The 25365-nt window shown below is 42.9% G+C and overlaps 2 protein-coding genes across 4 annotated transcripts in view; one reads left to right on the plus strand and one right to left on the minus strand.

Moving 5' to 3' along the window:
* The first annotated feature begins 4162 nt into the window (after positions 1–4162).
* Positions 4163–20336, plus strand: chrnb2 (cholinergic receptor, nicotinic, beta 2). 3 transcript variants are annotated; one of them, XM_008323149.3, is made up of 5 exons: positions 4163–4530; positions 12875–13020; positions 15509–15553; positions 16899–17008; positions 18209–20336. In XM_008323149.3, exons 1-5 carry the CDS (start codon positions 4467–4469, stop codon positions 19383–19385), a joined length of 1542 nt encoding a protein of 513 aa, XP_008321371.1. In that variant the 5' UTR covers positions 4163–4466; the 3' UTR covers positions 19386–20336. The 3 variants fall into 3 exon arrangements, with proteins under 3 accessions (XP_008321371.1, XP_024917283.1, XP_024917284.1); XM_025061515.1 differs by lacking the exons at positions 4163–4530; positions 12875–13020 and adding an exon at positions 14224–15388; XM_025061516.1 differs by lacking the exons at positions 4163–4530; positions 12875–13020; positions 15509–15553 and adding an exon at positions 16153–16620.
* Positions 20337–24655: 4319 nt separating this feature from the next.
* Positions 24656–25365, minus strand: part of s100t (S100 calcium binding protein T) — a 2002-nt gene continuing 1292 nt past the window's right edge. The window contains exons 2-3 of the mRNA XM_008323142.3: positions 25338–25365; positions 24656–25191 (exon numbers count right to left, since the gene is read on the minus strand). The exon at positions 25338–25365 is cut by the window's right edge and continues 135 nt beyond it. Coding sequence (XP_008321364.1) covers positions 25012–25191; positions 25338–25365 — 208 coding nt within the window. The 3' untranslated portion in view covers positions 24656–25011. The remainder of the gene's footprint in view (positions 25192–25337) is intronic.

The following is a 25365-nucleotide window of genomic DNA, read 5'->3' on the forward strand; positions in this document are numbered from 1 at the left end:
AATGACCAAGAGAAGTCTGATAAATAAAGATTATTTTAGGATTTTCAAAGAAGAAAATGCATATAGTATGATATTGTACAGCATAGTAAAGTCTATCTTAGCATAGCATAAGATAAAGTAAGTGCAGAAGAACTCTGGTGTGTGTACTTTTACCATTCTGTGTGAACTTTAGACCCGACATCTTTAACCGCAAACTGAACTGAGTAAATTCACTGCCTCATTAGAGGACAGGCAGATAAGACTATCTCCACTGCACTCTCTCTGCAGGCTAACTGTTGCTGTTTTTCTTCTGAATTACTTTTTTTTTTTTTTTTACTTCACCCACGTCTTTTCTCTCCATCCTGTCCCATCAGGACCAGTCAGAGCTGTGTGCACATCATCGTGGCCCAGACCAAGAGCAGCAAAGGCTTGGGCTACACCCTGAACCAGAACAGCTGTGTCTTCTCCAGTATCCCTGAACTGGTCAACCACTACTGTACACACAGACTGCCTTTCACTGGAGCCGAGCACATGACTCTGCAACATCCTGTCACCAGGCTGCACTGAGCGAAAGACAAAAAACAAAAAAAAAATACTAAAACAGTGATTCTGTACTGTATGCAACAATGTACGCAGAGATACAGCATGACATGTGCAGGCACAACCTAGTGGTCACAGTCAGACACAGCACTGAGAGGCTGATTATGTTGTTTCCAAAACCACTCAGGAGAGGCTGATTATGTTGTTTCCAAAACGACTCAGGCATCGACACACACATACACACACATACACACACACACACACACACACACATGACAGTGCAATTATATTAGTGAGTACTATGAGCGGAGTAAATGGACAGGCTTTATAATCTGCTCATGTGACGGCCTTACACAGAGGTGCTGACATCATCAATTAGCAGCGTTCCATCTTTTCAGGTCCAGTTAGGTCCGTGGAATCGATGCACCTGATTGGAGCATATTCATTCATCCATCTGACGTGTCAATCAGCTTATTGATTTATCCTCAAAACAAGGCTGATTTTTTTTCCGATCGCCGTGTCTGTCACGAGAAAGAGTTGTATTGATTAGACGGTTAGGACTAGTGTAGGAGGAGGGGTCATGTGACATTATACTGTATCCGGCAAATGGAAGAACATTTGGCTGCGTGCCAGCGCGCAAATAAATTTATGGTCGTCCTTGGTTGTAAACAAATGAAAAAAATCATACTTTGAAATGGACTGTAAAAGATCCTATTATACGTATACATAAATGATATATGTGCAGGGGGAGAGTCCACACACACACACACACACACACACTGATACTGGTTGTGTATTGATGTTGTTAATCATTTTTTCTCGGTTAATAAAATATAAAAAAAATGACATTTATATATATATTCATGATTTACAAACCATGTTATCAGCAGAAAAAAAAAGAGAATGACACCGATCATCTGAGGTGAGATAATCTGTGTGTTTGAAATCACTGACCTGTGTGTGAAATCAATTAGACTAAGTCAAACACACACCCACGCCGCCTTTGTGTGTTTTGTGAACAACTCACATCCAAACACTGTATTACCTTCTAATTACAAATAAGAACTCTATCTCTGATTTGTCATCAACTCCCAATGACACTTTGAATGTCGTGCCAAAAAAAAAAGTATTTTCCTAACATTTGACCCCGGAAGTGTCACTGTATACTAGGATACACACACACACACACACACGCTGGTGTCAACACCACAACATGCCAATTATTTGCACGGCCCAAAATTCATTGCAATTCAACCTTCCATAAATAATTTCATGACAACACAAGTAAAGGAAAGCTCCGGGCCTCACAGTGATGCGTGCAGACATGTCACAGTCGTACCAGTTAGAACCGGTGTAGCGGTTTCCACGAGCAACTCTTTGTGTGTCTTGCATGCACCGTCGGCCTATGTGTGCATCCATGTGTGTGCATGCTGTCCAGCCGTATGTGTGCATGTGTGCGTGAGAAGAGGGAGTCGGATTTTTTATTTATTTATTTTTTCTGTTCATGGATTACCAGGTTGCCATGGTGATTAGGTAGAGCCACATCTACGGGGAAGGAGGAGAGCGAGGGAGAACCAGACTGCAATATTAAAAAGCCATGGATAACTGTGACTGTGCTGCATTGTTGGAGGCTGCTGTGTGTTTGTGAATGAAGAGCCAGACGACGTGATGTGACGTTCAGGCAGCAACAAAAGTTACAGAGTAAAACCGCGCAGCTGATCTGAGTCGGCCTGCTTCACCCACAGAGTCACCAAAGGCAATGTTGGAAAACAGAACCCCAGTAAATATCATCCCTCCATTCATCCGTGTCATCCCTTCAGCTCGGTGTGCTTTTATGTTCTCCAATTAAATTATGAAGTAGGTCAAAGGAACACAACAAAATCTGGGGGAGTCAGACGTGTGCTTGGTACACGGCTTAATTTCTTCTTCTTCTCTTTAATTATAAGTTTCGCAGCTCATCGTTGTTAACTCGTGTCTAACGTCTCCTAATGAAGGAAAGATATTCAGATCAAATTTAACCTTTCGTACGCTACGCTTTCATCCTTCCCAGGCTCGTCGAGGAGCTGCAGTCAATCCCAGCTGTCATCAGACGAGGACAGAGGACAGAGGATCAATTTAGGATGTGAACAATTAACCTAAACATGCATGTTTGTGATTTTCTCTCTGTAAGGCAAGTGCACTAACCACCATGTCCCCGTGTGGCCCAGTATTTGATGTGACATGATGGGCATATGACTGTGATATGTTAGAATATTACAATTATCGTAATATTAGTGACAGCACGCCACAAACATACAACCCACTGCGGAGGTTTTAAACAGGGGGTCTGCGGCCCCTTGAGGGTCCATGTAAATGTTGCAGAGGGAAGTGAAACGGAGCTGCCAGGCAAGAGGAAAATAAATGAACCCCAGAGGAGCTCTGTGAAGTGGGGGAAGGATTTGAACAGGGTAAAACGTATGGTTACTTGTTGCCATTAGCATTCACATTGTGGGATGTGGTCCACATGGTACTCATGAACATCTGCCTCTCAGCTCTATGTGCACGCAGGACATGTTTGGATGTCATATTTGTATTTATGTAACAGAGATTTATCCACAGGAAATACCTGCAGCTGCCACAAGAGTGCGAGGAGGGAGTGGGCGAAGATTAAAGAAGGGGCGGGGGGGAGGGGTAGACGAGCACTCGTGGGGGTCCCAGGCTTTAAATAATTTAGGAAGAGACTTACAGCACTCTACAGTGCAGAGAAGGAGCAACACACACACACCTCTGAGGGGGAGAGGGAGGGAGAGAGAGAGAGAGGGAGAGAGAGGGGGATGTCAGACATCGCTGTTAAGAGTCTTCTTCAGAATGCATATTGTGTACACATACTGTGTACGTGTGTGTGAGAGTGTGTGTGAGGCAGCTGCGCATGTGTTGGTGATGAAAATAGACAAAACCAGGTTCATGAGGTTGGGGCTGTTGTGTTGCTCCACAGTCAACACAACATTTGCCTCCCCCTCCTCCCCCTCGACCTCCCTCTTTAATCTCTTTCCTATCTGTCCTGCCCTGCTTTTTTATTTCCCATTACCCTCTTTATGTCGCTGTATTTTCCCCCAGGTTTTTTTTTTTTTTTGCCCACCTATTAACATACACCTACAATCAGTGCAGGTCATAAACCAGCTGCCAGTTCAAACACGGTTCTACCTCAGTGTTGTGACCGTTTCATCTTCCTTCTTATCAGCACCACCATCCTACCTGCTGTCTCTGTCCTCTCCGTCATCCATCATCTCCCGTCCTGCGTGTTTGACTTTGTAATTGTGGATTAGAGGTCACCGGAGTTGGACGCTCTGGAAAAATGGGAGATTTAATCAAATTTGAGTCACGTGGAAAAATGGGAGATTTAATCAAATATGAGTCACGACTATAAATTAATTCCGTGTGTGTGTGAAGTGATAGGAATTATTCATACACTCAGAGTTCTATAGACATTTAACTAAAAATGATTTGTTTTTAAACATATAGCCATAAAGACATGTTGTTGTTGTTTCTAAATTCATTCAAAGATTCAAATCTTTATAAACGTGTGAATTTCTCCTCTGAGGTTTTTACGCCACATCCTCTCCTCACGCCTCCTTGCGCGCTCCCGCCTCTCCCGCGCGTCGCATCGCTGCGCGCAGTTCGCCGCCGCACCGCTCGACGCTGCGCACTGCTCACCTGACTGCGCCGATACACGCACATTGTTCACCCGGATCCGACGAAAAAGTCCAAAGACGGGGCTATGCTGACGTCACCATGACAGGTGGAGAGTAAGGGGGAGATATTTTGGGGGATCGTGAGGAGAAAAAGGAACGCAAGCGGAGGAGGAGGTGGTGGTGGTAGAGAAGGGGAGTAACGCTGCGGGCGTGTTTTTTGGGGGTGGCCTCTCCATCCCAGCGAACACCTTTGTGGCTCGGAGCGCACGGACGACAATGGACGGCCGGCCGCTGCCGCTGCTGCCGCCGACGCTGCTGGCTCTGCTCGCCATTGCGGGAGGTGAGTAAGTTGTGCGTCTAACGGCTCCATCTTTGCGCTTTTGTCAACACCGTCACCTTGATGTGGCCACGAGCTTGAAGTTCAATGTGTGTGTATTTAAAGTGAGGAGTTCTGGAGAGTGGGGGGGGGGACACGGACGGTGTGACAGATGTGCAGAGATGACTCCTCCACTGCGGTGTGTGCGGCGCGGGTTTGTTGTCGAATGCGTTTCAGACTGGATCATAAGAATTCAAAACAGATCCACGAGCTCCTGAGGTAATTAGCCTTATATAGAGGGGTTATTATTTCGTGGGGGTATTTGATCAAAGAGGAGGCACCAGGTGGTATTACATCACAGGTGTGAACATCACTGCGCCTTCTGCTGGGGTGGCTGTGGTGTAATGCTGGTTCGAATTCGAATTTAGAAAACCAAGTGTGACAGATTGTGATAAACAATCTCATCTACCGTGAATGTGGAATCCAATCTTCTATAATCGATTATTATCCCTGTCTGTTATAAAACATGGTATAAATCCTCATTGCTCGGTGATTGGGTCCTGTCTCTCATCGCAGCCAGTGAGGCAGAATTGTTATCACTCCCGACCCCTCCCCTCTTTCTGCCCCCCGGCGCTCCCTCATTAACACTGAGGTCCTGTATTGAGTGGGCAGGTTAATGAGAAGCAGGTTGAGCTAAAACAATTTCAACATCCTGCCTTCAAAAGATAAATGACATGTCATCCTCCAGCAGAGCAGGGGAAGCCCCGTGCCTCCGTCTGTTGCAGATGGACGTGGTCGTTCTCGGTGTGTGTGTGTGTGTGTGTGTGTGCCCGAGGACACACACACACTCTCTCTCCCCCGCTCTCTCTTATTTACAGATCTACCGCAGTAGCAAATGAGGTAGGAATTAAGTGTAAACCTATTATGTTGTTCTTGGGAGATTTTTTTTAGCTCCATAAATTTGCAGTAATTTGGTATTAATTTGTCCTGGCAGGAGTTCTGCCAAAGGCAGAGCAGGAACCACGCATCTGATTGGTTCAATTAGAGGTGACATAATATTATCCATTCAACGTTTGGTTATGAGCAAAAGACTGTCATTTCCCACAATGAATCACAACTGAATCTCAAAACGCCACTACTGCAAAAATGGTTCCATGAAAGTATCAAGCAAAAAAATAAATAAAATAAAAAAATCTGATAATGGGACAAGGATTCTTAATAAAATATGTTCTATCTCCGAAAGATTAAAAAAAAAATCTAAAGACTATAGACTAACAATCTTAAATTTAAACAAATAATCCTGCTGCTCCACTGGGTTTTATTCTATAGCATACATTTCTATATCCTGTTACTGCTTAATTCAAATTCATAATAAGCTAAAACATATTTTTATGTATATCTGTAATTTCTCAGGATGGAAATCCAAAACACAGCAAAGATGATAAGATTATTTTTGGACAAACAATAAGAGTGATTTCACTGATAAGAAGTTTTTTTTTCTCTGAACATACACACATCTACACTTAACTGAAATCAATCTAATCAAAATAAAAATTCTTTCTCTGAAGGAAACATCGCAATAAAAGACTGTCATTATTATTTTGATACAAATAACATATGAGAATGTGTAAGAAGAAAATAGTAAAATCATAGACTGTATATAAGAAGTGGACTCAGCCTCTCGTAGATTCATAAGTGTCTACTCCTCACTGTATTCATATTGTCAGTCAAATATAAACGGTGAAGTTAATGGTGTTAAACACTACAGGGCGTCAAATATGTAAACCCCATTTGGAAAAAAAATTAGGGTAAAGCACAGGAGGCGCCGCTGTCAACGTATGGAAATCATGTGCAAATTGACCACCGGACCGTGCAGGAGAAGGAAATGTCAATATGTGACATTTTCTCCCATACAGTTAGGGCCATATTCTCTCTTTGTTAATTAACTTAATGAACGGAGTATATAATACGGAGCAGTTTACAGTAGGCAACCTCCAGCATCCAGCCACCTGGAACATCCAGTTCCTTTTAACATCCAGTGTGTGTCATGGATATTTTAAAGGCAACATTTAAAGATCCTCATTTTTCTCTGTTCACTTCCACCATCACTGAATTGTCACTTAAGACGACGCCGACGCACATCCATCTAAAGAATGTAACGGGGCAGTGCAAGGACACTCAAGGACATCGCACCACATGCCTCAGATGCAGCTGAGGGAGGAGGTGTCCATTCTGCTGTGTGAGGAGAACACCTCTTGTCATCTTCCCAGCAGGCCATGCATAATAAACAGGCCTGTGGTGCTGAGTTGACCTGATGCAAGGGTTACTGGATATAGTCCTGTCCACCGGGGACATCAAATGTTTATGGAGCGGTTTAACGACGAGCATCTCATCATCTGCATAACTTATGACACATACGAGGAGCCGTGATTGTGGCCACTGTAAAATCTTTTGTCCTGCGCCTCCACCGAGCGATGATGATGATGATGATGTAAGCAGTATCCACTAATCATTGCCTTGGCAGGCGCACAGTCTAGAAAGTTCTGGTCAGTCAGTTCCGCCTGTCATCACTTTTTTTTTTCTCCTGCTGCACTGTTTTAGCTCTTTGATCTCCACAGCATCTCTACCTGCGCAGTACATCCGTCCTGCTATCTGTTTCCCTGTTTTCACTCTCTCTATTATCTCTGTATTTCGCTGCTCTCCGTTTCTCTGGAGGGCTCCCCCGGTGGCACGGCAGCAACAGGATCAGAGCAGCCATCGGGGTAACATCTGCGATCAGACACTCGCAGCAGTGTCCCCTCTCCAGTGTCAGGCTTGTGCGACGTGAGACGTGTGATTCTGTGTGTAAAACGGCGTGCTCTCATGTGCGATGTGTGGGAGATAATTTGTGTGTGTGAAGCGGAGAGAGTGAGCAAGATAATGTCTGTGTTGGTAGTGAATGTGCAGCACTCACATGGCCCTGGAGATTAGCAAGAAGCCGGAGCTGAGGTTTCACAGAAACATAGGCAGAAGCAGAAGGAGATAAAGGGTGTTTGGGAGGGGGGGAGTGGGTTAAGACATGTTATGTGCAATAAAAGAGACAGATGTGCAGTCCACACCACTGTTCCTGAACCTTTGTTTGAGCCACAGCACATGTTTTACATTGGAAAAATCCCACGATGCACCACCAAACAAAAAAGTCACAAAAAGTATTTGTAATCAAATATCATGATCCAATGATTCTAGTTTCCATTCACTCACAATTGACTTACTCTATGTAAAACCTGGGCCCGTTTAGTTGAACACAACGCTGATATGAAGCTGGCAGGAATGGAAAAAAATGGAAAATGATCTCCCTCTTTTCTGTAGTTTTAATAACCATCTGCTGTCTCCTAGAGGAGGGCTATAAATAAAGGCTATCAGGGTATAAATAAATAATAACCCAATGGTTGGGAATCACTGTTCTACACTGCACTAAAGTCGGCTTTTGCGTAAAAAAAATAAAAATCATCCATGTAATAATTAAATACATAATCAGCCACGAGGTCCAATCACAACCTCCCAGTCTCAGTCCCAGTCTTCTTTTAAGTATTTAGGGACTATTTCTTTAAACAACATTTAATGTTAAATTGTCAAACGCATTTATTCCAGTCTGTCAGGGAGCGCTCCATTTCTCACACAGTTTCCGCCGCCAGTCATTGAACCTGCCCAGAACATGTTCCCAGGATTTATGAGTAGCCAAATAATAGCTGTTATGAGAGGCGTAACGCGGCACAAGTGATGTATTTTATTGCAATACCTGAAATAGGCAACGCCATTAGAAAGCCGTACCATTTCTCTTCCGGCTGCTTGCCTCGTGCAGTAAATAATACAAATCAGCCGTTCCACTGCGTATTCATAATACGCTAGTTTAACTTGGCATTGACAACCACGGCGTCTGGTGGAGAAAAGCCCTCAGCTCCACGCTCTGGAGTTGTTTGATATGCATGAACGTACGGGATGTGATTTGTTTTGGTTTGTTTACAAAGCAACTCTTGGCTGATTATTATACTGCCTCAGTGCTGCAGTACAATAATCAGCACGTACTGGTACGGCGTATTAGAAGTATATTTACATCGAGATGGATGTTTTATATCCATATCAAGTATCATTATGTATTGCTAAATATACAATATGCTTCTGACGGTTGGAATTCACAATTGTCACGATGCTGTTGTTGCCTTTTTGAATTTGGTGCCAGTTCGTCCACATTGACATGACTTCAGTTTAGGAGTGCCGTGACTGTGGGGATGGATAAAGAGAATCAATATTAATATCTGTGTTCTATGGGCAGCACGGACCAAACAGGGTGTTGTCAGTAGCTCAATTCATCGCTCTTCCTTCTGTTTTGGTCATTTGAGCAGTATGTGAATCCTCGAAGTAATACTTTTTAATGAGGTATTTCAAATTTTGAAAATTGCCTCGAGGAGACTGGTTTCTGAGGTGTGTTGTTTAAATTCAGAGATCAACAATTATTCATTGAATATTGTTACTATGATCAACATAATATTACATCGATGTATTTTTGGTCCATCGTCTCTGAACTTAACTCTGACGACGGAGGATTTAAGAGAAGTGAAGCATTAGAACATGTGGCTTCCATCTTCTGCCTTCCTGGTGTTGGCGAGTGTGTTTGCATGTGAAGGATAGTGTGTGTTTTCTCTGCTCCAGGGTCTAATGAGGAGCCATTGAAATATTAATTGTGTCACTTTCTGTGTGCAGTGTTTCCACTGTAAAGAATAGAAGCTCTCAGCTCAGCCTTCACCATCACAGTGAGTCAGAAGTGAAGACGCGGAAGAAGAGGTGTTAGTTGAGTTCACCGAGTTCCACAGACGACCGTTATATTTAACACCAACATTTTAATTCATGCAATTAAATCAGTTCAAGTTAAAGATACACAGGTCGTAAAAGTTCAATTTTACCAAAGCATACCCTCTGAAAACCAACTCTATGAGGCTACATTTTAAGTACTATCAGTTTTGTAAATTTCCTAAATTTTTCTTGACATTTTTCTGTATTAATATATTCTTTTGTATTAGTCACAAATAAAAACTAGTGTAAAACACACACATCTACCTGCTGTTTTTGGCCTCTGTTCCAGTGATACAAGAAAGAGCATTTTTGTCATATTTAGAAAAGTGGATTTATCTCAAATAATCATGATAAAGTACGATTAATCCACAGCCTCAGAGTGATTAATCAGACTAAAAAAAAAAGATAATTTGACAGCACTAATGTGAAGAGAAAATGAGTCATTGATTAAAGACATTGTTTTGTGCACTTACTTTAAAAAATACTGTTAATGCACCAAGGACATTTACTTTTAACTTAACTCTGAAGTACTTCTAAAGGTGACATTCTGGCATCAATGGTTTTTTATTGCATTTATTTGATGCTTCAGACTCCGGTGATAGAAAAAAAACTCTAACTTTGGTTCTTTGGACTTCACTGTCTGGAAACGATTTAAAGTAAAAATGTTCTTTAGTGTTCGGTACAGTTTCACCTCTCATTGGTTGATGTGTATGCAAAAAAACTGCTCGATGACTTGTTTGTATCTCGAAATACTCGTACGTTGAGGTGCTCGTATCTCGAGGTTCCACTGTGCTGAATAATACCTTTAACATGTAGTGATTAGTGGATGTTTTACGGCCTTCGGTCTTCAGCCTGGTTCTTGTTAAATGAATGACACAGAATGCTCCGTTTGGTCTCTAACCCTGTCTCAGTGCAGTAAAATACGAGTCCAGTATACTTTTACCGCAAGCCCAAAAAGGCTCAGTGAGTGGAACGACGCCAAGAGTGCACAATCTTCTAAAACAGTGCTTTTACATAAATAACTGAAAATGTTTTCATTTCGTTTCCTGGTCCAAAATGTCAAAAAAACACACATAAAGTAGGCAATAAAAAAAAGAAAATTGAAAATGCTGTGGATACACTTGTTCGTTGATCATTTACCACTCTTATGTTTTGATATATTTATATTATTTTGATGACTGTAGGTTTAATGATTACACTCTATTTGTATAAATATATGTACTGTATATATAAAACTAAATATAACTATAAATAACCTCAGGTCCATTATACAAAATAGCCTGTATTTTGACAAATATATATTCATTGTATGCACTACTGCACAACATCGGCTCCTTTTTTCACATGTCAGTGATATTGTCCTGTGCCTCTGTGTATAATAACACGGCTCATATGGCTCAGAAAGAGAGAGAGAGAGAGAGAGAGAGAGTGACATTCATTTCCCTCACGAGCGTCTCCACCAACAGGAAAGCGCCGCTCGCACTCAATAAACAACAGCAGAGAAGCGCACACGTGTTGACAGGCTGCGTCCTGATGATGTCCAATCAGCAGACAAGAGGCAATAAATGGACACTGGCTGTCAGTGACAGGGAGAGAGAGAGAGAGAGAGAGAGAGAAGGGAGGAGGAGGACGAAGAGGGGAAGAAATTACGGTCTGGCCCGGATAATGAAGAGACAGAGAAAGTGTAGATCTGAGGACGCAGGAATGAAGAGACAGAGAAAGTGTAGATCTGGGGATGCGGGAAGGAAGAAGAGATAAAATAAATAAAGGACAAGAGCAAGGAAACATGTAGGAATGAATAGAGAGAGATAAAATAAATAAAGGACAAGAGCAAGGAAACATGTAGGAATGTCATTCTCATTAGATCCAGAGGCCGTGGCTGTCATTCCTCTTCATGAGTATGTCAGCACTACAGGATGAAAAGGAGAGTGAGTGGGAGGTCAGAGAGGGAGGTTAGGGGGGAGGTCAGGGAGTGTTACAATAAAGGTTCACTGAAATGAGAATAAGACGAAGAATTTATATCATCCATCCATCATCCATCTATTTTCTAGCCCTAGATTAAACTGCTGCAAAGCCTGTCATTTTTCAACCAATTGAAATAGATCTACATTTTTTTAATTATATTTTTTCACAGATGCCATTTTGTTTGGGGGAATAGATTTTCTTTTCGAAGCAGTTCCATCATCAGTGTAACTAATAAAGTGGCTACTTAATCAGTATGTTGTGTTTTTGTGCATCACGAGGTGAAACGTTTTTTTTTTACAAAAATGTTTACGTTTTTGTTTTCCACCTCCAACAATAGCCTCGAAAGCAGCAGCTACAGCGGGCCGTAGATCACTGACGGCACCGGTGCCAAGTTAACAGTAGGCAGCCTGTGTTTATCTTCAGGGGAGAGGTGTGAGGGAATCATGAGAGGAAACGATGATGCGTCACTGAGCCAACAGATGCCAGAGAGGCAGGGAGGGAAGAGCAGGACAGAGAGGAAGGAAGAGGAAAAAGAGGAATGGAGGATTTGTTTGTCTTTTTTTCATGCACCGAGTGCCTCTCAACAGGAACGCCTTCTTTCCTCGGTGTCTGCTGTTATGACAGCACCTCCATAGAGTGTCATTTGTGTACAGATACAGTACAGAGGGGGTGATGGAGGACCGGAGGGGGGAGGGGGGAGAAAGGGAGGAGAGGAGAGGCAGATGAGGTGAAAATAACTCAAAGCAACAACAGACTGGCAGCTGGACAGAAGTGCAGCGCAGCAGAGACGAACGCAGACATTCAGACGACTTGACTCATCTCTGTGATGTCACATCTTCTGAGAAGTGTGTATTGCGCTGCGCTGACTTCCTGCAGTTGGCAGTGATGAGTAATGTCATGTTTCACAAAGCCTATATTTCCGATACACATGAATACGCCTGCTTTACTCACTGCTGGGAGCGGCCAGAACTTTTTTTTTTCTTGTCCAGCTTCTGTATCACTGTACAGTACAGTTTTATTTATTTGTTTTTCTCTGAAAATATGTGAGGAATTTGACTGGGAAACTTGATATGAACCAGCGTTTATTTTGACAGTGAACCTGGTTCAGTCTCAGTCTTTTGACTAAAATTGAACTTGGTCTTAGTCCCTAGTTTAGTAGAAAAAATGTAGTAATAAATTCAAGATGACTAAAAAGCAACATCCTAATTTCTGTTTTTGGTTTATAAAATTAACTCCTTATAAAACCTTAATTGGACTTAATGGCATTCTCTTAGGAAATTATGTTATATGTAATAATGATAATAATAATAATATCTGACAGCATTATTATATTATTCATTAACAATACACATACAACTTAATTGGACTTAATGGCATTCTCTTAAAATATAGTATTAACACCAATTTTACATTTCAGTAAATCTCAAGATGACAGGCCTCTAGATAACGTTTCATATGTATTGTATTTTTTTTCATTAATTAAAAAAATGTTTTCTTTCTTAAGTCTAAACTGCAAAAACATTACGTCAACGCCATCTATGTTATTGATTGTGACTCTGTCCTGTCGTTCCAGGAGTCCTTGGCGCAGACACAGAGGAACGACTGGTGGAGCACCTCCTTAACCCCGCCCACTACAACAAACTGATCCGTCCGGCCACTAACGCCTCTGAGCTGGTGACTGTGCAGCTGATGGTGTCGCTGGCCCAGCTCATCAGTGTGGTGAGTGTGCAGTGACTGGGCCTGGACCTTTAAAGGCCAGGCTGTTATTCACCCTAATGACTTTGATCAACAAATATCTGTTTATGACAACTGAGCCGAGCAGAACAAAAGAAATGCTGAGGGGGCGCTCTATCCTTGTGGGGTCATTGTCAGGTCTCCGCTGAGGGGGAGGATATCAGTCAAGTCTTCAGTAATAAAGAAGTTGATAACAGTGACAAATGACCTAAAACAACATTTTTAACCTAAAAGGTCTCGTCATACGAACCTACATTTCACTACTGTCCAATGAAATTCCATTAGGTTGCAAAATAAATGCAGAAAGATCGAACAGGCACAGATCCAGCTCTGCCATAGCAGAATAAGACACAAAATCAATCTGAAACCAACTAAATTGCTTATCCTGCCTCCCCACCTCAATCAACAAACCAAATTACTGTAAGAACACCACTGCCTGCAGAAAAACCAATAAAATCACTAAATCATTCCCGGCTCTATGTGGGTATAATCCAATGTGGATTTCTGCACTTGCTCAACAACAAAGGATAATCCAGTATTTGTCCGAATGTGGATTTCTGCACTTGCTCAACAAGGGTAAAGGATAATCCAGTATTTGTCCACTAAGTGGGAGAAAGTGGCTCACCTCTTTCACTAGTAAACCCATTACTGGACTCTCAGTAATGAGGTCGAAAATTCAATTCCACTCATCAGAGGCTAAAGTTGTCGAGTCGGTTATCCTATTGACCATTTAACCAATTAATCTAATGTTTTGCTTTTGTCCAAATGACAAAAAGACAAAATGACAAAGTCAATAGATTTTTTTTACATTTAAAATAACAATGAAAATGTTAATATCAATATTAATGAGTTACTGTAATTTGAAGTATTTTATAACTGTGTCTAAAGTTAAACAGACCTGGAGTATTACATGTATATACATATGTATATGTGTGTATTATAATAATCCACGTCTAATATCGCCAACCGCCAGACATTATCGTCTACTTTGCTCATTTGAACGCATCAATGTATTTGACAATATTAGCACAGGTTCCGTCTGTCTTAACCTTACGGTTAAAGCAATATATAAATATATATAAATTATTTACTCTTATAAAAAGTAAATGAATAGCAACCATGTTCGTACTACTGCATTGTATTTCAGTTATCGACCACATAAAAGTATTATGAATTGTTTACATTACCGTTCGTCGGCTCTGCTCCGTGGACTTCTGCGGACGACTTCCGGCTTCATAATATTTCTTTTCGTGACCTCCGAGCCAAGGTGTAAAGTAAACCTTTTACACTGCAGCTTAATGTGGACCAACATTATCGACACTTTTCTGACTTTTTCTTCTTTCCCTTTTCACGGCTTTGCTCCGTATTGTTGCTATTTGCGGCACTGGTTTTGAACCTGTGCGTCAGTCAAATGCGTCCGTGTGAAACACCTGCCGAGCTGCCGTTGACGACCGTTTCATTTTTTATTTTTCTAACGATGCGTCAAATGGCTTCTTCTTATTATTATTATTATTTTTAATTCCCGTCAGAAGTTCAACCATTTCTAATCAGCCATCTTTCATTACGCCTCTATATTTTAGTAATTAATTTCCCCAGGCTGTTGTTAGAAGCAATTCATTTATTAAACGTATGGAGGTTATGTGTTTAACATCTTAGAAAAACAGGAGAGCCTATATTTGTTTGCTGTTAATTCTTTCCTTGTATTTAACTCTTTTTTTTTTCTTTTTCTTTTTACTTCCTCTGTTGACTCACATTCAGTCACCGGATCATGCAGTGATGAGTATGAGCTGAAGGCTCTGACTGCTCATTCTGGAATATTCCAGTGGTTTGGTTTGTTGATGTGCAGATAAAGAGGTCATTTGAAGACATAAACACAACATTTTACCAAGCATCTCTTCCCCCTTTTTTTTAACCATATGTGTCCACTCTCACTTCCTTTTACGCCATCACCAGGGCTACTTCCTTTCACATAACACAGCAAAATTTCGAAAGCCTAAATTTAATTCACATGCTCAGTTTAGTGCATTAACTGAACAACAGTTACTATATTAAAAACAGTTAATAGTGCTACGGTTTCCGCGGCAGAGCTTTTTAAAAGTCTGATCATTTCCATGATAATATAATCACAATTACTGAATCAGGATTTGAGTTGGAGGAGAAGATCCTCGCGTTCTAAAAGCCTGTCTTTCCAACCTCAGCACATGGAGTTTGTAGACACTCACATCAACCAAGCAGGAAGACGCTAATGAAAGAGGCTATCAGGTTTCGTATTACTAAGTGCTGGAGCCATTACTTTTCAAGCATGACTCAGCCCATGTGCTGAAGCTCCGGATATCCTGGACTCAGTGCAATTGTAATATGGCATTTAAAATATACTCTATGTGCTATATATATATATTACCTATATCTGTTAGTGATGTATAGTAATATTGTGTCACACTATCACGCTAACTTTGATTGTCCTTATCTGCAGCATGAAAGGGAACAGGTGATGACCACCAACGTCTGGCTCACACAGGTAAGACAAATAATTAAAAAAAAAAACAACAACCTCACGTTGAACAACTTGGCTCACACAGGTAAGACAAATAATTACATTGAAAAACAAAACTCGACCTTACGTTGAACAACAGAAAGGGTTTGCAATTTTGCATTAGCATGAACAGTAATGTGGCTACAGTAGCTGGTGAGCAGGCTGCTGCATGTTTGTCCTCGGACAGTGAAGGCAGCTGGGATTGAACTGACCCAGAACTGATTGATTAGTTTGGCTATTGAACGATCAGATGGAGAGGACGAGAGAGGTTTGAGAGCCGGATGAAAACAGAGTCCCAGACAGTGGGATTCAGTACGTTAGTGTCAGCCATAAATGCTTCATTATAGACGAGGGTTTGGTCAGGTTTTCAGTTTGAATTCAAGAATATGAAATGTGTTTCTTTAGAACTTTTTAATCTGAAATGCTGATCTGACGTCTCATGGCGACGTTTGGATGAGATCTAGAACGATCTGACCTCGTGGAACCTCTGAATAATGCAAGTCTGATTGAATCGTGGCCTTTTTCTACATGGCTGTCTCTCTCTCTCTCTCTCTATAATTCCTACAGCTGAGCCCATTAGAACGACGGAGCGTGAATGTTTCTGCAGAGCAAACAAACGTTTCACTTTTCTGTTTTTGTTTGTTTTAGCCTGTAGCACAATACGAAAGGGCGTGTTTGTGATCATTTGTAGAATAAATGTTTTGTTGTCAACATTTAATTTACTTTCTTTAAGTCCACAAAGACACACACACACAGATACAAACAAACTGAGGAGGTTAGGCCCAGGGACGACCATCAGAATCCCATGGTTCACCACTAGGGGGACTCAAAGGACAAACAAACAAGAGCCACTAGAGAAACTCTAACCGACTAGAGTACATCAGAGGTACTGCAGACGACCTGCAGTACCGTGCTACTTCCTGCTCCAACATGGCAGTTACATTTAAATCCACACGTTCATCCTGTTACAGGTTAGAGGCCTCAGCGAGGTGACGTCAAAGACCGACCTCCAACGTACGGAACACGATGATGCCGCCGCCGCTACACACAAGGTCACACGCAGGATGTAGAAATATTTGCTGATGCGCATATTTGCCTACAGCCAGGTGCAGCCGTGCTGCAGAGTTCACTGCCATGATACTGTTTGGTTTGTGGCCAAAAAGGGAAAATGTATATGTAAATACAGAGAGAACAGGTGCAGTGCAGTCGTCCATGAAGGTCCACAGTAGTACTGTGTGTACGGTACTTTCAGCTGTGGTAGAAGTACCTCTGACCGACCTTTCACTCAGTGCTGTGTTTGTTTGTTTGGTTTTTTTTTTTGGTATTTCAGGAGTGGCAGGACTATCGTCTGACGTGGGTGCCTGAGGAGTTTGATGGGATGCTGAAGGTCAGGCTGCCCTCCAAACACATCTGGTTGCCTGACGTGGTCCTTTACAACAAGTAAGTCTCTCACTCTGCCTGTACTGTACATTCCCCCCCCCCCCATACTTTCAGTATCTCAGAGTGCACAGTAATTACTCATCGATAACATGCGAGGACTCGGTTCAACGCCGCCTCAACTGCCACACACTGCGTCCGCAGATCTCACGAGACGCTTCAAAGATGGACTCATCCGCATTACTGTATAGATAAGCACATGCAGTACATGACAGTACTGCATGTACACGCATGAGCGGAATAAAAGCCCCTCCACACAATTTCACACATGCTAACACGCACCGCTCCTTTTTTTTTACTGTGTTGTATAAATGTATGCGTGGATGTATTATAGTTGTAGTTATTTATACTCAGGTTGCAGTACAGCATGTACACAATCAAGAAAATCTGCAAGAAATACTTCAGAAAAAAGACTTTTTTAATATTTTTTAAAGAAAATGGAAGATTTTGGGGGAAAAAAATGATGCAATTTTAATATGATTGTAAGTTAAGGTTTGGGAGAGGACAAAGGTTAGGGTCAGTAAATAGTGCGGTGTGCAGAGGTGTATCAACACGGCCGTCTGTCTGATGGACGTGTCCGAGGAGCTCACAGGACACTTAATGTCGTCTTAATGTAATGGAAACCCAGTGTCAGCCGGCGGTGCAGCGGCTCAGTGATCTGTCTGGCCTTCTCCTCTTTCCTCAGTCCTTCCTTCGGTGAAGATTAAAAGATCTCCGACCCGACTCACTCTGGATTAAATGATCCTGATAATCCCATGTTCCCCAGGTCGACTGACTTTACTCTATGACTTTTCCTACAAAACTCCTTTTTTATCATTGTACATATATACACGCAATGAAATATGTCAACAAAAGTGGTGGGCAACGCAACACAGGATCCTCCAATCACAAGCCGGATCCTTTCGGCCGTGGGTTGCCCTAAATCGGGGTCTGCAACCGGTGCAACTCCTGGGCCACAGATGACACTTCAGCCTCCTTGCATTGGCTCCTTGTCTGATGATATTAGGATTTGTGAATTATTACACCAATCATCCATTCATTACTTATACGTCCTCTTGACCAGAGCAAGTGGTAGATAGCAGTGAAACCTGAACTTTTGAGAGTTTTGAGAAGGGTTTGTCAGTACGATTCTGTATGTGTAGTATATGTCTGATCGTCCCTTGTTCCTTAAGTCCCTCATGTCCTTTTCACTGTGTCTCCCAGCGCCGATGGAGTGTACGAGGTGTCCTTCTACTCCAACGCGGTGGTCTCCTACGACGGCAGCATCTTCTGGTTGCCCCCAGCCATCTACAAGTCGGCCTGTAAGATCGAGGTCAAGCACTTCCCCTTCGACCAGCAGAACTGCACGCTGCGCTTCCGCTCCTGGACCTACGACCGCACGGAGATCGATCTGGTGCTGCGGGCCGACGTGGCCAGCATGGACGACTTCACGCCGAGCGGAGAGTGGGACATCATCGCCCTGCCAGGCAGACGAAACGAGAACCCGGCGGACCCCGCCTACGTGGACATAACGTACGACTTCATCATCCGCAGGAAGCCCCTTTTTTACACCATCAACCTCATCATTCCCTGTGTTCTCATCACCTCGCTGGCCATTCTGGTCTTCTATCTGCCCTCGGACTGTGGAGAGAAGATGACGCTGTGCATCTCAGTGCTGCTGGCCCTCACTGTCTTCCTGCTGCTGATCTCTAAGATCGTCCCGCCCACTTCGCTGGATGTCCCCCTGGTGGGGAAGTACCTGATGTTCACTATGGTCCTGGTCACCTTCTCTATCGTCACCAGTGTGTGCGTTCTCAACGTGCACCACCGCTCACCAACCACACACACCATGCCACCCTGGGTCAAACTGATCTTCCTCAACAAGCTCCCTGCCCTGCTCTTCATGCGCCAGCCCAGGAACAGCAGCGAGCGGCAGCGGCTGCGTCAACGACGGAAAACCCAGGAGCCAAAAGAGGGCGGGCGTGGGGGGGAGGCGGGAGGCCTGATGGCGAGTCTAGGGATAAGCAGTGCCAGCGGAAATGGAGGGGGGAGCTCCACGGGGGTCTTTGCCAAAGAGGACAACGACCCCTGTACCTGCTATGTCAACCGAGCGTCTGTCAAACAGTTCGGAGGAGAGCTGGGCGGAGCCAAAGGCGGCTCCATGGATGGTTTGAACAGAGTAAAGGACGGCCGGGATGGGGGCACTGGAAACCTCCAGAGGGGGCAGCAGAGCGCAGGGGGCCCCGCTTTGACTCATGCCCTGTTGGCTCAGGCCTGTCCTGGCTTTGAGGAGGCGGTGGAAGGAGTTCGCTTCATTGCCAATCATATGAAGAGTGAGGACGACGACCAAAGTGTGAGTGATATTGATTATTTGATCAGATGTAACTTTGTTGTAGAATAAAAATGTAGGAATTGTGGGAAATCCGATTGATTGTTAAGTTTTTACCTGATGAATAATGATTTAATTTTTATTTATTTATTCACATTTGTTAATGTAAAACATTTTCTAAAGTCAAAAGTCAATGAAAAAGTTAAGAGACAAAGTGGAGAAACAGGCTGGTGACGCCGACTGCTTCTGTTTATTTCTCTCCGGTTCCGTCTATAATGTTAGTCATATCAACCTGCCATCGCGTCGCTTCTGTTTTTCTGATCCTCTAAATAGGATGGTATACACACATACACACACGCACACACACACACGTCCCAGATCACAGATCTGTCTCCTCATGTATAAGTGATGATGGAGCTCGACAGCCGTAACGCTCACAGCATCAGCATCGGGGACAAACAGACTGATGCAGTCAGATCCTGCTAAATATTCCACACACACACACACAGAGGCAGTTAAAGAAGCAGCATGACGTGAGCAACAAAAAAAAGGAGGAGGATGAGGAGCAGGAGGAGGAGGAGGAGGAGGAGGAGGAGGAGGAGGAGGAGGAGCCAAGGAAACAGAGTGAAGGTGGCATTTTTACTGCTTCTCCTCTGGGCATGTTTAGAGAGCAGGCTTCCTGACAGACAGACAGTGACGGAGGAGTTACGGTCGTCCGACCCTCACACCCACTCCGCTTAAATCACTCCTGTCCTAAACTCTGCATTAAGCCGTCGTTGCCGTGGTCACTGCCTCCCTCTCCTCCCTCCCCCCTCCCTCAATCTCCCTTCTCCCATCCCTCTCATCCGTCTCTCCCTCGTCCTTCTCCTCCTCCTTGACTCGTGCTGGACCTCATCAGTGCTCTGTGGCAGAACCGGTCTCTGCTCACATTAACCCCTCACCCCCATTAACACCCCCTCGTAGATAAAGGCGAAGCAAGAAGACAATGGGAGGATGTGGGCGAGTGTAGATTCTGCTCACTGTAATCTTTTCTCTCCCTTCTTGCCCCCCCCCCCCCCCCCCCCCCCCCTCTTTGGGCCCCTGGGTTTCCGTCGTTGACGCAGCCGCTGCCGCTCGCTGCTGTTCCTGGGCTGGCGCATGAAGAGCAGGGCAGGGAGCTTGTTGAGGAAGATCAGTTTGACCCAGGGTGGCATGGTGTGTGTGGTTGGTGAGCGGAGTCCCCACGACCACGGACACGCTGACGAATCAGCACAGCAGAACAGAGGCTAGACACGGGGATTGGTGGGAGTTTGGGTTGGGGGTCATTTTTTTGTGTCAATGGTTCCAGAATCAGAACAATCTCACCCGTCACCTTTATAGGAACATTTTTTGCAACAAACGACTGTTTTTTTTGGTGTTCGGAGAAGAAAACAAAAAACACGTCACTCTCTTTCCTGCAACGTATCATCCAGATGTTTAACAGACTGGTGGAAACGTCTCCTCCTCGGCCCGTCCGCCTGTCTGACCCTCTGCCAGCCAATCGACATCTCCTGCTCGCTGCTGACTGCCTAATTGACCAATGATGCATTCAAGTGTACAACGTAACTCATTCACAGTATTGACGGATGTCGCCATGAGCTAATCAGAGAGGGAAGGGAATCGTCATGTTGCGGTTCTTATGCATCGATTTCTTTTTTTTTCTTTCGTAGAACTTGAAGTGACTCGAAGTAAACGTTGTCACAGCGGAGCAGCTCAGCTGTTATACCCACGCTACAAACACGGCTCTGTCGTCTGAGGCTACGAATGTGATGTTAACTATAATACTATACTACGTAGTACACAGCCTGTGACACACGTACACGATATGTGTCCTAGCAACGGAGCAGGAGAGGGAGGTTGTAGTGAAGACAGAGCCAGGACACAGTACTAGATAAAGACAGTTAGAGAGTATGCATGAATTGTTAGTTTGTTTTTGTTTTGTTTTTTTTGCAAAGATGTTGTGTACAGACCGTGAAGAAGAGTTGTATAACGCCCCCTGTTGGAGTAAGGAGTATTCAGAGTTCTGGTGGATAGAAACAAAGTTATATCAATGCTGAACAATGAGGATGGTTTTATAAGAATGGAGTTGTTATGTGTACTCATTTGGGATGTCAAATACTGCAACCTGAAGTACATGATCATTGCGCTACTAATATCACTGGTATCGGTATCTGAAAATATCTGATATCGCTATCTGATAAACATTCTTCTTTCCGTTTTTTTCAACCCCTCTTGTTCCACTGATGCGTTCGAGTTTTTTTCAACCCCTCTTGTTCCACTGTCTCGGTCTACAGTGACCTGTTTGTTCCCAGTGTCGTTCAGTCCACTACCTCGGAAAAAACTTCTTTTTTTTTTTTTTTTTTTTCAATCCCTTCTGATCAAAGGATGACAGTTACGGTGTTAACCTTGGTCGTCATTGTGCAGAGATTTTCTCGTCGCCCCAGACAGAAACACCAACACTGTCAACACGAAGCAATAAGTTAGAGACGTGACTCACATTCAGAAAAAGAGGCAAAACATCGTTCATATCCAGTAGAGGGAGTACGCCAGAGTTTTGTGTTAGCGTTAGTCAACAGTGAATACATCCCCCTTCCCCCGCATCTGCACCCCCCTCCCCCCTTCTCACTTGCATGGTCTGATAATATTCACAGTTTGAATTCCCTGAACCATGTCACCATATTATTACTTTCCATCAGTTTCATTCTAGTTTCACTCAGAAAAAAACAAAACAACAACAACAGCAACAGCTCTTCCAACAACTACTTGCTCACTGAATGCAGTATTACTGTGTACTGACTGTATACACAGCATGTTTTCACTCCTGGGTCATATATTTGCTGCTACACTCTAGGAGAAAAAAAATGCTGCAGCGACACTTTTTTAATTCAGGCCTGTTTTCATCATTGACCACAAATTTTAAAACGAAGTTTCTGCCAAATTGGCTCAAACCACACACACAAAAATTAATTAGAGAAAGCGATGTACGACACTGCTTTTTTTTTTACAATAATACATTGTAATTGTCAGAACTGACATAATCATCGATAATTTCTTAATTTGTAATAAAAAAAAACTTCTTATGACCCAATGTTTATGTCAAATTTACAACAAAAAACAAATTAATTAACAAACTAAAATTCGACTAATTTGTCAAAACTTAATAAAATTAACACAAATAAACATAAACAGTCCCTGATATAATCTTTTTTAATTAACAAACTAAAATTCGACTAATTTCTCAAACTTAATTAAATATAATAAAATTAATAAACACAAATAAACAGTCCCTGATATAATCTTTTCTTTTCTTGGCCCTTCACTGTAACTGTCAGAAATAAACATGCGGTTTTAGCCGCCGCGCTAATATCTACAACGGATAATATCGTAAATCCTTAATTAGAGATTTTGTATTTAGGGAAAGTGAAGCTAATTTTGCTCTGACCCCTAACAGAGTGTGCGTTACTGCCACCTAGTGGCCTATGTTCCCATACAGAGTAAACTCCGAAGCGCTGTTGGTGATGATCGCAGCAGCGTGCACGACAAACGTGACTACAATTATATTTTATTCCTACTCTAAATATTTCAGCATGTTTCACTTTTTTATTTGATCATCAAACCATATCAATCACAAGCACAATCCACACAGTGAACGAATCCAACATTGTGACATCATCCAGTCGAGCCGTTGAACCCAGGAAAACTACGACAAATCTGTGAAGGGAAATACTTCCCATGATTCTCTGCTGTGTTTTTTTATATTCGTCTGCAGCTCAACCTAGTGATGGACTGAGAGCTCGCTCTGCCTCCCTCCATTTCTTTGGCCTGTTTTTCTTCCTGTCTTTGTGTTCCTGGAGAATGACGCTAATTTAGAGGTTGCTGGAAAGATTCCCAGAACACGCCTGAGAGGCATATCGGAGACCTGTAAAAACTGTAGGCTGCTGGCTCACACGGACACAGTGCTGCTTTCTTTCCCTCTGACCTTTTCCTCTCTCCTTCCTTTTCTTCTCACTTCCTTCTCTCGACCGTTATCCTTCCCCTCCCCCACTCTCCCCCCCCCCCGACTCTATAATCTGCACACCTTCACCAGTCCAATAAAGGCTGTAGGTTCAGATTAATCGGAGTCTCCGTGTGTTTGTGTTCATACACATTAAACATTTGTCCCAGAAAACGCATGTTTTGTAAATGTACTGCAGTACCAAGACTGATACACATTAAACATTTGTCCCAGAAAATGCATGTACTGCAGTACCAAGACTTCCCACTAAACTTACACCACAGGAGAGTCTGACAGAAAGAAACACTTCCTGGTATTCTAAAGCTAAGGCTGGTAGCTTCCTCTACAGTACAAACACACACACCCACACACACTCATACTGGTTGTTTTGATTCATGAGCACATCACATACTGACATACTGTAATGCAGTGGTGCCCAATAAGAAGATCGGGATCCACCAGTAGATGGCGAAGGTTGTGCTGTTAGATCAAAGTACATCAACATATCATGTATGTATAAAGTATATTTAGTTTGTATGAGTAAATATATATTTAACGATTTCAGTGAGGGTAGATCACTTTAGCCTCACTTTATGAATTCTTTAGCTCGTTAGCTTATAGCAGTGGTTTTCATATTAAATGTCTAGTAATTGATTTTTTAAAAATTATTGATTTTTTTTTCAACTATTATAGTGTAACTAATAGAATCAATGATGATGAAAAAAAATCTCTGGAGATGCCAGAAATTTGTGATGTCAAAATAAGGTCACAAGTCAAAAAAGGTTAGGAACAACTTAACTATAAATATATGCCTAATCCTAATCTCTAACTGAATTGATCTGATCCTGACTACAAACTAAATATCAAACCTCAACAGACCACCACATTCAGTTGGGACCTGCAGGAGGTCCTCACAACGACGGTAGGAGAACATTGTCCCCACAAGTATAGATATACCAGTACAAACACACACTAGCCGTATATTCATTTCAGCGAGCGTCGTTTGCATACAGCCTTGGGTGTTAGCCCGTGTTCTCATTTCTCCTCCACATGACCATAAAACCTAAAGTAAATTAAACCATTAAATGAACAGCTTCCTGCAGCATTTCACATCCAAACAATAACGTTGATTTATCGCAGGTAATTGACCAAAACTGCATTTCTTTTAAATCAACACCCTGTGTTCTCAAAGTAAAGGACGTCTAATAGGAATAAAGACGCCACGAGGCATTATTCAAATCAGCCCTCCCCCCCCCCCCCCCCCCCCCCTGCCATCCCGTGTTCCTACCTATTTATTTTTTTTGTTTGTTCTGTAATAAAGTTCAACCAAGAATGATTTGTTTAAGTAAAGGTCATGTTTATTTTTTTTTTCTTCCAGGGGGGATGCCTTTGGGGGTTTGTGCTACAAAATGCATGAAAAGTATCAGAAAAGACATGTGATAAATATTTTTTCACATTTTCACCAACGACAGGTGTTGAAACACATGTGATTTTTCCAGATCATAAATACAGTTTTACATGAAGTGACCACACATCACAGACACACACACACACACACTCCTAACACAGCTCTGTGTGTGTGTGTGTGTGTGTGTGTGTGTACGTGTCGGCCCTGACAGGACGTCCTCCTCTCTGCTCTAAACTGTTTCCTCCCTGGAACTTGAAGGTGACAAAGTGAGGAACCGTTCACTGAGGGTTTGCGCCCTTCTTTTTCTCCTGTTTGTCCTTTTGGTCCTGGAAGAAGTCGTTGCAGGCTACGGTGAGTGCACCCACCAGTATGATGAACTCGGTGAAATCTACCTCGCCGTCGTTGTTCGAATCCAGGTCGCCCATTACTTTGTCCACTGCCTCCTTATCCTGGGCGTTCTACGCGAATACACACAGATACTGCCTCCTTATCCTGGGCGTTCTACGCGTATACACACAGATACAGGAATCAGAGCGAGCCTGGTTGAAACATCATCATCATCATCATCATCATCTTCATCGTGTGTTTTCAAACGCCCTCTTACCCCCAGATAGTTGCCCAGCTCCGTGACC

Source organism: Cynoglossus semilaevis, chromosome 13, assembly GCF_000523025.1.
Source record: "Cynoglossus semilaevis isolate Cse_v1.0 chromosome 13, Cse_v1.0, whole genome shotgun sequence".
Classification (NCBI taxonomy): domain Eukaryota; kingdom Metazoa; phylum Chordata; class Actinopteri; order Pleuronectiformes; family Cynoglossidae; genus Cynoglossus; species Cynoglossus semilaevis.

What these genes read in the sequence shown, in the direction of transcription:
- chrnb2 (XM_008323149.3), top strand. Translation starts at nt 4,467, where the DNA reads ATGGACGGCCGGCCGCTGCCGCTGCTGCCGCCGACGCTGCTGGCTCTG. An exon ending in CCAACGTCTGGCTCACACAG is followed by an intron (nt 15,554 to 16,898) that starts GTAAGACAAATA and finishes TTGGTATTTCAG; the next exon opens with GAGTGGCAGGACTATCGTCT. An exon ending in GACGTGGTCCTTTACAACAA is followed by an intron (nt 17,009 to 18,208) that starts GTAAGTCTCTCA and finishes TGTGTCTCCCAG; the next exon opens with CGCCGATGGAGTGTACGAGG.